The sequence below is a fragment of the Alligator mississippiensis genome, chromosome 5 (assembly GCF_030867095.1).
Source record: "Alligator mississippiensis isolate rAllMis1 chromosome 5, rAllMis1, whole genome shotgun sequence".
Taxonomy (NCBI): domain Eukaryota; kingdom Metazoa; phylum Chordata; order Crocodylia; family Alligatoridae; genus Alligator; species Alligator mississippiensis.
Genome location: NC_081828.1, coordinates 13,621,212 through 13,634,093, shown reverse-complemented (window position 1 = coordinate 13,634,093; position 12,882 = coordinate 13,621,212). Strand labels below are relative to the sequence as shown.

General features: G+C 43.6%; 1 protein-coding gene across 12 annotated transcripts in view; it reads right to left on the bottom strand.

The window, feature by feature from the left end:
* FGGY (FGGY carbohydrate kinase domain containing) overlaps positions 1–12,882 on the bottom strand; it is a 412,233-nt gene that overhangs the window by 157,736 nt on the left and 241,615 nt on the right. For all 12 annotated transcript variants that reach the window (XR_002087611.2, XM_019479224.2, XM_019479227.2 and 9 more), the window contains one exon: positions 115–203. Coding sequence is in view for 11 of the 12 variants with exons in the window: in XM_019479224.2 (XP_019334769.2) it covers positions 115–203 (89 nt within the window). In the remaining variant the exon portion in view is untranslated. The remainder of the gene's footprint in view (positions 1–114; positions 204–12,882) is intronic.

Below are 12,882 nucleotides of genomic sequence, written 5' to 3'. Positions count from 1 at the left end.
GCTAAATCACATACAGATGTACATACAACATGTTCAGTCAAAATGAATTAAAGCAGAAACATACACAGGAAAACAGATGAAGAAAAACAAATCATGCAGCTATCATTAACATACCTTGCAGTGACACCTGTTGCTTTCCATGATAAGAAATCGGGAAGATCAAAGAAGTAGCCAGCTTTTTCCCAGCAAGACTCTCGCAAGTTCTAACAAAAAGGTAAAAGATGCGAATGTGAGATCTGCCAGTATTTTTAAAGGACATCCTAAGTTATCTGCCCGCTACGTAAAGACAAGCATTTTTCCAAACATGGAACTGAACTTTCAACCTATGGTTACTCCACTCCCTTTACAATGATTTACTACTTGAAGCACCCAGCCAGGTGGTGCTAACAAGAAAACACTTCCCCTGAGTTTGGGTTCACAGAGGCATCCTGAAAGCCACTGCTAGGTTTGACATCGGGATTTTAAACAATACTTAATGGGAAAGCATAACTGTGAATGGGAACAGAGTTTTCCAAGAGCTGTCTATTAAAATGTAGAGTAGACACTGATAAAGAGCAAGACTCACTTCCCTATAACAGTGGCCCATCAATGGCTACCTCTTGCTTCAATAATTTAGCTAACGTAGCACCAGAAGCTTGTTGTTGGCAAGAATCAGTCTAAAAAAAAGTCACGAGTCAGCTTAAAAGGGAAAAGAAAACCCCAACCAAATTACAAAATTTGAAATAAAGGTAAATTTGGTCTCTATTTGTCTTTTTGCTGTTGGATCTTTGGACTTCCCTGTTTTTGGCTTTCCGCCATCACCATTTTTACAAATGAGAACCGATATTCTTGTAGAGCTGTTTGACTCCAGAAGTACGTACAAGATTAGAAATAAAATGATGAGAGCTGGCAATAGCAACAAATCTTTTGGGACAGAAGGTTAGCGAGGGACTAGGACGCTGAGGTTGTTATGGGTCAGGACAGAGGCATTTTGGCAGAACTGAGGGGAGAGGTTTTAAGAGCCCCTATTTTTACTGTGGCTGGCTCGCAAGAGTGCCAGGTTCCTTCACAAATTTAGTAAAGTACAAGCACCAATAATGTCATCACTATTTGATCACTTATATTACAGCAGCACTCAGAGGCTCCAACCAAGCTCAGGGTTCCACTACTTAAAATCCCCTGCACACTGAGGAAAAGCCAGCTCCTGCTTCAAAGTGTACATCCTAAAATATAAAGCGTGTTTTTAGTTTCTGTTAAACAAGCACTGCATTCAGCCTAGTATCGCCATCTAGGTTCAGATTATGTTCTGTGGTGTCACAACGCAGTCTTGCAAGACCCCAAAACTTACTGAAGGACAGTGTCTAATGTTAACAATAGTGAAAAAAATGTACCCCCAGAAACTCAGGCCATGAAGAGGCACCACATTTGTACCCAGAGAGATGCCATTCGAGGCCTTTCTTGCAGAAGAAAACTGGCTCCTTCACAAGCAGTTAAACCTGTTACCTCCAAGGATATCTCCCTCCTCCCCATCTAAACTGAATGGACGCCCGGCTCTCTTGAGATGTGGAGGACACTCACAGTCCTCTTCTCTCCCTCCCTTCCTCTCTGACCCCCCTTTGGGCAGGCTCTCTGGGACCCCTGCATGGGACTATCCCTCCCCCATTTTCCCTTCCAACTAATCATTGAATTGGCGAGAGGGGCATTGCCTTCCTGTGGCAGGAGTACTGCAAGAGCCCTGAAGGGCTGCCCCTGGGGAGAATGCCCCCCCACCCCACGCTCCAGGTGCTTGCAGAGGCATGCGGGGGCAGCAAGTAGCAGTCGGGGGCAGGGGGGCAGCAAGTAGCAGTGGCGGGGCAGCCAGATTTGGGGAGGCTTGCAGCCTTGGGAGACCCATCCCTCACATCCTACATGCCTTCGGGTTCCACCCAGAGGGGTGGCAGGATTGGGGGGCATTCTCCAGGGACTGGATCCCTCTTGGGGATGTCTATGGCAGCTGCTACTTTTTATCAGCTGCCAATTGCCAACTGACAACCTGCTCCCTTCCCAGGCAGGGGAGAGGGCAGGCTGTCAATTAAGGGGCTCCCCTAAAGATGGAGGTGGCCCTATTGCACCCCCTGGTTGGAAAGCCTGACTGTGTAGCTCTCCAGCCAGATCACTGCAACACATGTATGGCGCTGGCTCCTGGGATATGTTAGTCATTATATTGAAACCTTGAAAGTCTTACCAGTAGAAATGAGCACCTGACCATGGCCTATGTCATAGCCATGTAAACAGTGACAACAAGAGCATCATTTTGGTTGAGGATCATCTAACAAATCCATCTCTGCATTTTCTCTAGTTACAACTCTCTAATGTTCACACACGGTACTACGTGCCCGATGACTTCTGGATATAAAAGGTCACTTGTAGACTCATAGCTTAAAAAGTATGAGTGCTGGATGTTTGTTTTAAACCATTTGGTTGTAACTTTGCTCCTAAAGCGGTGTGGCAGCTAGCCATTTCATTTTTAAAACTGGCTTTGTAACCAAGGCTATAACCTGGAACTTTATATTTTAATTTAAAGGCTATTCAGCCTGATTGTTTTGATAATATATACCATGAAATACTAGTCCCATACTATGGAGCCCTGCAGGAACTGAAAAAGTAGAATTTCTGGCTGTTAATCTAGTGTCTATGAAAACAGATGCTGAGATGATACTAAATGTACCCCTGAAACACACCCAACAATTTAGCAAAGATATTCGCTGGATCCTGATTTCATTACTTCAAGAATTCCCAAAAGCCACAAATTAGTGACCCTATAATATGTTGTTTCATGAACATCCAAATGATTCATTCTTTGTCATCTTTATGCTTTGTCATCACTAGCTAGTATAGACAAAATCATATCAAGCCCTGCTGCATTTTCCAAACAAATTTAAAAGTCTCATGTTTTCTACACTTGCTGCAGTTCTATTTTATTCTCAGACACAGTCAAAGAATGCACAACCACATTAAAAGTGTTGTGGAAAAGCCCCAGGAACATTCTCAATGCCATATTCATATCCTGCGACTCACCCTCCAAAATCACATGCAAAGGAAATAAATTCAGCTACTTCTTTTGCCCTATGGACTCTTCTTCCCTCATTTTTTTTTTTTACTTCAGCCCCAAAGACATAAGTCACAATTACCAGAGGACTCATTTACACGTGCATTAATTCTCTGTAGTTACTGCGCATTAAGTTTAGTACCTTTAATAACAGGTACTAACTGAATGTGTGGTAACCAGTGCTACTGCTGAGTAGCACCAGCATATGTCCTTTTAATGATGCTAATGTGTAGTAGATTAACTCAGTAGACTAATTCATGGCACAGCTTTTGCCATGATGCACTAATGCGCAGTAGAATTAGTCTACTGTGCATTTAGCGTCTCTTGTAGATGCACCCAGAGTGATAGTATCAACTCCAGTCCAGATTTCAGAAAACCTGGAGATGACATATCTGAACAAGTTCTTTCCTCGCCAAATGCTGATCATACAGCATTCTTAGCACCCCTTGGGAAGCAGGGAAATTAGAGAAATTCTGAACTTAGATCTCTGAGACAGCACTTTTGCATCTTGCAAAGAAGAGCCCAAGGTCCCTTTTATAAATTAATTTTTCAAATGGAACATGTTGGATTGCGATCCATGTTGGACTGAATCTAGCCATTAATAGTGGGGTGTCCCATTTATCCACAGACTAACTGTAGTTACACACTTCTTCACACTGCTTGCAGGGCCTGTGTACTTCTGCCATTCAGTGCATGCCTTCACAGGATTGGCATCAAGAACCAAAAGATACTTATGCATTTTGTGTGCTATGGAGGTATATCCACTAGGGTTTGGAGACAAGGGTGAGGGCACAATCTAAGAGACTGAGGATAGAGAAGAGTTGTTTCATAGATAATTTACTGGCTTGCTAAAAGACCTGAACTAATCTGTAAATATTTGATCTTTAAAGCTGCTAAGTGCATTATACAATGAAGTGTCAGTGTACCTAGAAAACTTGCATGGGCATCTTGCATGTGCTATTGTTTAAATCTAAACATGAATGAATTATCACATTTTGCATGCTACTAGTTTTTGGTCCTTACCCATAGAAATATGGATTAAACTAATGATCTTGAGGCAGAAGATTCTGTATCATATAGGCCATTACAAATCATCTTTGCCATCAGATCCCTATTGGCCAAGTGACTGAATAGACATGAGCCAGAAGTGAAACCCGTGTTTCAACCTGGACTTCCTGTTGTCTCATTAGCCAATATTAAATGTACAAGTTCAAACACCTCCAAGATATGGCGTGTGTGAAAGACAATCGAAATGGGTGAGAATGGGTTTCATCATCCCATGGAAATCTGCAAGATTTCAAAAGTTTTTCATCTCATCATTGGGACAAAACCAAGATGTCCTGAAGAGAAAGAGACAGACCAGCCTACTCCAGAATAAATGATGGTCCAATGAGGTGGGCATTCACCTGGGTGAGCCCGCTTTGTGTCGTTCAGACCACACAGGAGAATAGTCTCTTACATGCTGGGTAACTGCTTTAACTATTAGTCTACTTGCCATTTTATAGTGAATTACATCTACTATCTTCTGTTGGAGCTGTTCTGCTTTGTTAAAACTAAATAAAAACAGTGAAACAGTCATTCATCTAGAGAGAGAGGCCAACTCAATAGCCTAGTGCTTTGTTCCCCAACCTGAGAGGGGGGAAACTGAGGTTAAGTCTGAATCAGGCAGACAAGTCCTTTAATGTGAGTCTTGCACATCCCAGCTGAGTGCTGTAACTCCTGGGCTAGAAGCTATTCTGGGTCCGAGAGTCTCTTTCTGATAAAAATGTCATCCCTTTCTGTACCTAGTACATACCAGTCACATACACTGCTACATTTTTTTGGTGATAATTCACCATGTTCTGTTAAAAAAAACACAACTGCTTTGTCAAAAAAATACCAAACAGTTTATTTCATATCCAGATCAGAACTCAGCAGCTCAAAGCCATCTTTACTTTACATGAAGTCAGTCTGTTTTCTAGCAAAGCTTTAACTTTTCAGCCATCTGCAATGCCAAGAGAGCAGCCCAGAGAACATGAATAAAGGAGCCACTGCCATGCAAACACCACTGTCATATCAGCTGTTTTCCACCCTCCTAGGGCCAACAAAAAGTCTGTTTAATAGATGCTGTGCATTCTCTCTCAATTTGGTTAGCACTTGCAAGACAAGAGTGGACAGAGGGAATAATGATGTACAAAAAGGCAGCCATAAATGAAGAAGTGAACACTAACACACAGCAAGGTCCTTGGGCAATCTGCCAGAAAAAGTAAAAGAATCATTCTAGAGCCATCAATCTTGGTTATTAATGGCAAAGGAATTATATCTTGGCTGTTTGCTGCACAAAGTGATTCTAGCTAAAGGGAGGATCTTCTTTGCCCTTATTCCCCCGATAATAAATGAGGTGTGAAAGCACTACTTTAGAATGGATGCATTTAATTTGGACACAATTAGCAAAGAAACACCTACTCCCAGTCCAACCTCTCCCACCCAACCAGAACCAGAAAGTGTGAGGGCACTGCTGATATCATGGAGCAAGTATTTTTTTAGAAATAGCTACACTGCATTGTCATTATTATGAGAAAAACCTAACACATGTCCTTTAGTTTGGGCAAAAGCCACAATATAATCGTTCAGCCAGGAATGAATAAATTTGGATGATTTTTTCTCCTATCCTGGGAAGAAAAAACAAAATGCCTAACTGAATAATTCTATAGCCAGACAAACACATTTTAACTCCATGCTTTAAGTCAATTTGCTTTGCTTATGCTTACACCCACTTTGTGTTTGCCACCCATAAGCAATCATGCAATTGAGCTGTGCAGATACAAATATTTACAGCAAGTGGACAGCAAAATTGCACGCATAAATATTCATGGAAAGCAAATGTTCAATTCACATGCATGTGTACACACATTGGAAATATCTGTGCATTTATCTGATGAAGGAAGAGAACCACCACCATGCAATGCATCTAATCAATATCCACCAGTAGACACGGCTTGAGTAGCAAATTATCTCAGAATACTATTTATGGCCATTGCAGTTAAAAATATTTCAAAATCATTTATCAAAATCTTTGGAATAATAAGTAGAGCTGAGGAAATAGCTTCATGTTCAAAGACTGTCTGCAAGCAGAAAAGAGGCCAGCATTAATTAATTCCTGTGAATGACTAGAAACATCACCTTGGACAACTTAGAATATTTTCAACAAAGTTTACATTTAGAGTTATCTGACTGAACCTAGGAAAAGCTAATCTTTCTTATCTATCATCCAAAGTTTTTCCGTATGCTTGTGAGAACATTTTATTTTCTTCTCATTTCTATTTCATCCTTCACTAACATTCAGAGCAGGCAACTTTAAAAGACAAATAAACAAGTATTCACAGACACCAAATTCATTTAATCACATATCAACTAATGGTCAGATTAGCAACTCTAGAGACTGAATTCCTATTTACTACAGAAGAGCTGTTATGCACACACAGACAAACAATGCATTTATTTCCTCCGTGGTCCTTGCAGCACCATGTTGTACCAGCACTATTCTATGGCTTATGGAGTATGTCAATCAGGCTGCCTGTTCATTTTTCACTCAGTACACTGCAACTTCAAGCAAGGGTCTTAGTTCATGTCATTTGCAGTGGTGGTATCAGGTGGCGGAGTCTCCATCCTTGGAGGTTTTTAAGGCCTGGCTTGGGAAAGTCCTGGCTGGGATGATCTAGTTGGGGATGGTCCTGCTTTGAGAAGGGGGTTGGATTAAATGACCTCCTGAGGTCCCTTCCAACCCTCATTTTCTATGACATTGTATCATGGACGCCTACCTGTTGTGAACTATGTATAGACTACCCAACTAATTTTGCACAGACTAACAGAAGACATCGTTCAGGTGCAACTGAATGGGTTTCTACAAGAAGGGTTTCTACAAGTGTGTTAGCAACAAGAGGAAGGTCAGGGGAAGTATGGGTCTCTTACTGAATGGGGAAGGCAACCTAGTGATACATGATGAGGAAAAGGCTGAAGTATTCAATGCCTTTTCTACCTCAATCTTCACAAGCAAGGTCAGCTCCCAGACTACTACACCAGGAAGCACAGTTTGGGGAGAAGGTGAGCAGTCAACAGTGGTGAAAGAACAGGGTAGGGACTATTTAGAAAAGCTGGACATGTACAAGTCCATGGAGCCAGATGCAATGCATCCAACGGTGCTGAGGGAGTCGGCTGATGTGACTGTAGATCCTCTGGCCATTATCTCTGAAAACTTATGGTGACTGGACAACTGGAAAAGGGTGACTGGAAAAGGGCAAATATAGTGCCCATCTTTAAGAAAGGGAAGAAGGAGGATCCAAGGAACTACAGACCAGTCAGCCCCTAGAAAAAGTATGGAGGAATCCATTTCTAAGCACTTGGAAGAGAAGAAGGTGATTAGGAATAGTCAGCATGGATTCACCAAGGGCAAGTCATGCCTGACCAACCCGATTGCCTTCTAGGATGACAAGGCTGGTTCTGTGGATGCAGGGATAGCAGTGGATATAATATACCTTAACTTTAGCAAGGCTTTTGATACCATCTCCCACAGCATTCTTGCAAGCAAACTGAGAAAGTATGTGTTGGATGCACGGACTGTAAGGTGGACAGAAAGCTGGCTGGATTGTTGGGCTCAATTGGTAGTAATCAACAGCTCAACGTCTAGCTGGCAGCCAGTATCAAGTGGAATACTTCAGAGGTCAGTCCTGGGGGCGGTTTTGGTCAATATCTTCATTAATGATCTGGAAGATGGGATGGAGTACATGCTCAGCAAGTTCACAGATGATACCAAGCCAGGGGTGTAGTAGATACACTGGAGGGTAGCGCTAGGATTCAGGATGACTTAGACTAATTGGAAGTTTGGGCCAAAAGAAATCTCATGAGGTTCAACAAGGACAAGTCTAAAGTCATGCCCTTAGGATGGAAAAACCCCAAGCAACAGCTCTGTAGAAAAGGACCTGGGGTATATAGTGAACAATAACATCGATATGAGTCAGCAGTGTGCCATGGTTGCCAAGAAGGTTAACAGCATCCTGGGCTGCATTGGTAGGAGCGTTGCCAGAAGATCAAGGAGAGTTATTATTCTGCTCTATTCTGCACTGGTGAGGCCTCATCTGGAGTACTGTGTCCAGTTTTGGGTGCCCCATTACAGAGAGGATGAGGACAAGTTGGAGAGATTCCAGCGGAGGGCAACACAAATGGTTTGGGGGCTGGGGACACATGACTTATGAAGAAAGACTGAGGGAACTGTGTTTATTTAGTCTGAAGACAAGACTGAGGGGGGATTTAATAGCAGCCTTCAACTACCTGAAGGGGGGATCCAAAGAGGACTAGACTGTTCTCAGTGGGGGCAGATGACTGAACAAGGAGCAACAGTCTCAAGTTGCAGAAAGGGAGGTTTAAGTTGGATATTAGGAAAAACTCTCTCACTTGGAGGGTGGTGAAGCACTGGAATGGGTTACCAAGAGAGGTGGTGGAATTTCCATCCTTGGAGGTTTTTAAGGCCCAACTTGACCTGTTGTGCTGGGATGATCTAGTTAGAGATGGTCCTTCTTTGAGCAGGGGGTTGGACTAGATGACCTCCTGAGGTCCCTTCCAACTCTAATTTTCTATGATTCTGTGATTCTAACTAAGTTAGACTGAATGTGAAACGTGATCTAGAAATGAAAGATTTTATACTGCATTACCAGATATACCCAAGTCTTAAATGAATAAGCTACTGTTTCAGATTTCTGTTTCTTTTTTTGTTCCATATGAAATATAGGAAAAGAGAGAGTGGGCAATGAAGACAGATCAAGAGAAGAGAAATTTAAGAAGATGAAAACAAATCCAACAAAATGAAAAAGCAAAAGAAGGGTGAGCAAACCAGAGGAGCTGGAGCCAGTTATGGTTTGGAAGGGAGTAAGTGACATCTTCCTATAAAAATATCCCCGAAGGGTACATGCACACATGTAGGCACATGTGCTTGCAGACACTCAAATAGCAGTGGCACATATTTGTGCTGGGGATTTGTGCCTCAGCACACAGACTTGAACATGCACTTTGGTGTGGGGCAAATTGTGCCACTTGGGGCAAACTGACCCTGCTCAGCTCCACCCAGATCTTCAGCCAAGGGGAGCAAGAGGCTGAGGCCAGCTTCTGAGGTCCTGCCAGTTGGTATCTGGGGACACTAGCCTCTTGTGCCAGCTGGACTGCTGAAGCAGCGCTAACTTAGAGTGGCCCCTGCACCCTCTACTGACTGCAGCAGTCTGGTAATTGGGGCTGCTGCCTGGCTGTGACCTGCTGCCACCTGTGACAGCATCCACCTCCTTGAACCTGCAGTCCCATGGCTGTGCACCTGCCAGACCCAGCTGGGGACCACATGGCTGCCTGAGCTGTGGTATGGACACTGTAGCAGAGCCACCTGCATCTCTGGGCCAGCTGCCAGTGGGCTATGACTGCACAGTTGGCCATCATGAGGCACTGCTGTCATGTCTTCTGGTGCCCCTGCCCTGACATCTGGGCACCTATCACCCAGAAGATGTGCTCCTTGTGGTGGCCCACTTTAAACTGTCAAAGCGTGTCCTCCCCACCCCAAATGGCCAGAAGAAGCCAGCTCGTCAGCCCTCCAGCTGCGTCCCCAGTTCTGGCCCTGGGCAGGCTCCTCTGCCTGGGTCCCACCACTTGCCTCACCTGTCAAGATCCTGGTGTTCCCTGTTTAAAAATTGCAAATTCTCTGATAAAAAACCCTAACTTCTCTCATTAAAATACCCCAATACCCCAAATCACTGTTCTTCTGCAATTAAAATGAAGCACTACTATATAAAGAGAAATCAGTTGGGCATTTTTTAGTAGTGGAGGTAGGGTTTATGGAAAGGGTTGTGGGGGGGTTGTGGGTGGGTGTAGGGTCTGTGGGGGTGAGGTTTGTGGGGATGGTTTGGGGCTTGTGCAGGGGCTTGGGGGTATAGGGTTTGTGGATGGATTGGTGGGGTTTGTGGGGGTAGATTGTGGTGTGGGTTGTGGGTGTGGGGGGACTGTGGGTATGGGGGGGACTATGTGGGAGAGGTGTACACCAAGCAGGGGAGCAGGCAGGGGACCCACCCCTCCCACACAGTCTCCCCCACACCCAGACAGTTCCCCCTACCCCCACGTCCCTCCTTACTGGGAAAAAAGCCTGGGTCCGATCCACCACTGCAGCCTTGCTGGAGCAGCAGGGACACGCGACAGGCACAGGAACACTGTGGCTGGGTGCTAGAGCGTCTCTCTGGAAGACCCAGCCTCTGGTTGCCTCAGGGCATGCTCCAGGATTGCACCCTGTGCCACTTTTCTACAGCATTTTTTTTATACCAGGATTTCCCAGAATCAAGTTTAGAGTCCATGCTGCAAATATGCAGTACAGGGAACATTTTTTCGCTCCCAGTATGCCTGTTGCGGCATCTCAAACCGCTTTGAGATGCCACAACAGGCATGTGCTCACTCATCTGGATGCAGCCAAAGTGTCCACTATAATAAGAAACCATGCAGAGGAAAGGACCCTCATCTACTTCCCACACTATTGCAGTCATCTCATTCCTCATGGTGAATGAGGTCATCTTCAACTTCACCTCTCTGAATCAGATACAATGGAAGTGGAAAAGTACAGTTAAGTCATCTTATACCTTCCCTAATGTCAGCCAGTACAGGATGAACTCATAAGCTATACTTTTAGGGCGTTGTTTTTTTTTTTCTTATTTAGATTTAAATTACTAAAGTAACAGGACTTCCATCTCTTCCCTTGGAAGGTATGCTAACCACTTGAAAGCTAGCTTGGGTTTGAGGTGGGGGGTTAAATCAACAATCAGAAGATTGTACTGACAAGTAACAGTGAAGCAAAAGTTTGCCATACATTTGTCTGGAGTCTGCAGACACTAACTTTTGATACAGCTTCTCAAGGTCAGACTAATAAAGTGGAAAGGGAAAGATTGACAAACTGGATTACTTATAAAAATGTACATGCAAGGAACCCAGAGTTCAGACATCATAAGAGGGTGGTGGGGCAGAACTTGATTCAACATCAAGATTTTACTCCATTCTATTCAAACAGTACCTCCTGGAAACCTATATCCTAATTTATTCCCTCAATAAAATTTAAGTAACAGTTAAACAAGCAGTCAGAGAGATGCAATTATTGTTGGTATAGCTGCTAGAGAAAGGACCTTGGAACCCAAAAAGATCATGTGTTATGAGACCTGAATCGCTGCATCTACATGAAACAGCAGTCAGTTTAAGCCAGCTCTTGTCTAGTATTCTGAATACTGAGCAGAGTATATATAGCATCTTGTTTGCATCTTCTTATAAAACTTTCCCTCAAATGAGATGTACTGTTTTATTGCATTTGTACTCCACTGATTTGTCCTTGTTTCAAAGGAAATCTAATATAATTCTGAATGACACAAGAACTCTGATAAAATTAAAGGAGGGCTTGCATGTTATAAGACTCTGGAGTTCTAATCCTCCACAGACAGTCCATTGAGAAATGCACAGGATCATAGGAGTGTAGGGCTGGAAGGGACCTCGTGAGGCTATCCTGTCCAGCCCCCTGCTCAAGGTAGAATTGTCCCTAACTATCCCAGACAAGTGTCTGTCCAACTTGTTCTTGGAAACTTCCAAGGATGGAGATTGCACAACTTCTTTAGATAGCCTGCTCCAATGCTGGGCCACTTTCATAGTCAGAACGATCCTCCTAATCTCCAACCTAAATCTCCCTCTGCGGCAGTTTGAAGCCACTGCTCCTAGTGCTATCCCTTAAAAACACAGAATAAAGTCCATCTCCATCCTCTCTTTAATCACCCTTCAGGTGAAGATTTTTATCAAATCCCCCCTCAGTCTTCTCTTCTCCAGACTGAATAATCCTAATGTGTTCAGCCTTTCCTCATAAATTTTGTTACCTGGGCTCCTAATCATTTTTGTTGCTTTGCAATGGACCCCTTCCAAATTGTCCACATACTTCTTGAAGCATAGAGCACAAAACTAGACACAGTACTCCAGTAAAGGCTCATCAGTGCTGAATAGAGAGGAAGCATAGCTTCCCTTGGTTTGTAAGCAGCATTCTTGTTAATACAACCCAGGATGCTGTTGGCTTTTTTTTGCAACAAGAGCACATTTGCTCTTTTGGCAACAAGTTTAGAGTCCACTGTAACACCTTGGGGCCTTCCCTGCAATACAGCAGCCTAGACAGCTGTTCCTCAGTCTGTATTTATGCACGCAATTATTCCAACCCAAGTGTAGGACTTCACCCTTGTCTTTGTCAAATCTCATCTGATTGATTGCAGACTATTTTTCTTCAGTCTATTCAAGTCATTCTGGACCCTAGCCCTACTCTCTGGAGTATCTGCAACTCCACCCAACTTGGTGTAATCCACAAATTTGCTAAGCATGTATTTGATCCCATCATCCAAATCATTACTAAAGATATTAAACAATCCTGGACCCAGAACAGACCCCTGGGGAACCACAATTGATACCTCCTCCCAGCTAGATATTGAGCCATTGATGGCTAATTGTCATTATAAAGACACCACCACTTGTACTGTTAAGTACCAGTATTTCTGCACTTCAAAATATATTCCTAATAAAATCAAGATTGGTAGGATGGGAAATATCTGCTTAAGCAATGGAAGCCGACCTTTTTGTCAGGGATGCCATAAATTCGCCCTGCACCATACCTGAATGCCACTCCATTCCCCTCCTCTGCTTAACCTGCTGCTCTGCTTTCTGCTTCCTCCTTTGTGCTCCCTGCCCCATCTGCTGCTCTTTCTGCTTCCTACCCTACCTATACTCCTTTGTGCTCCCTGCCC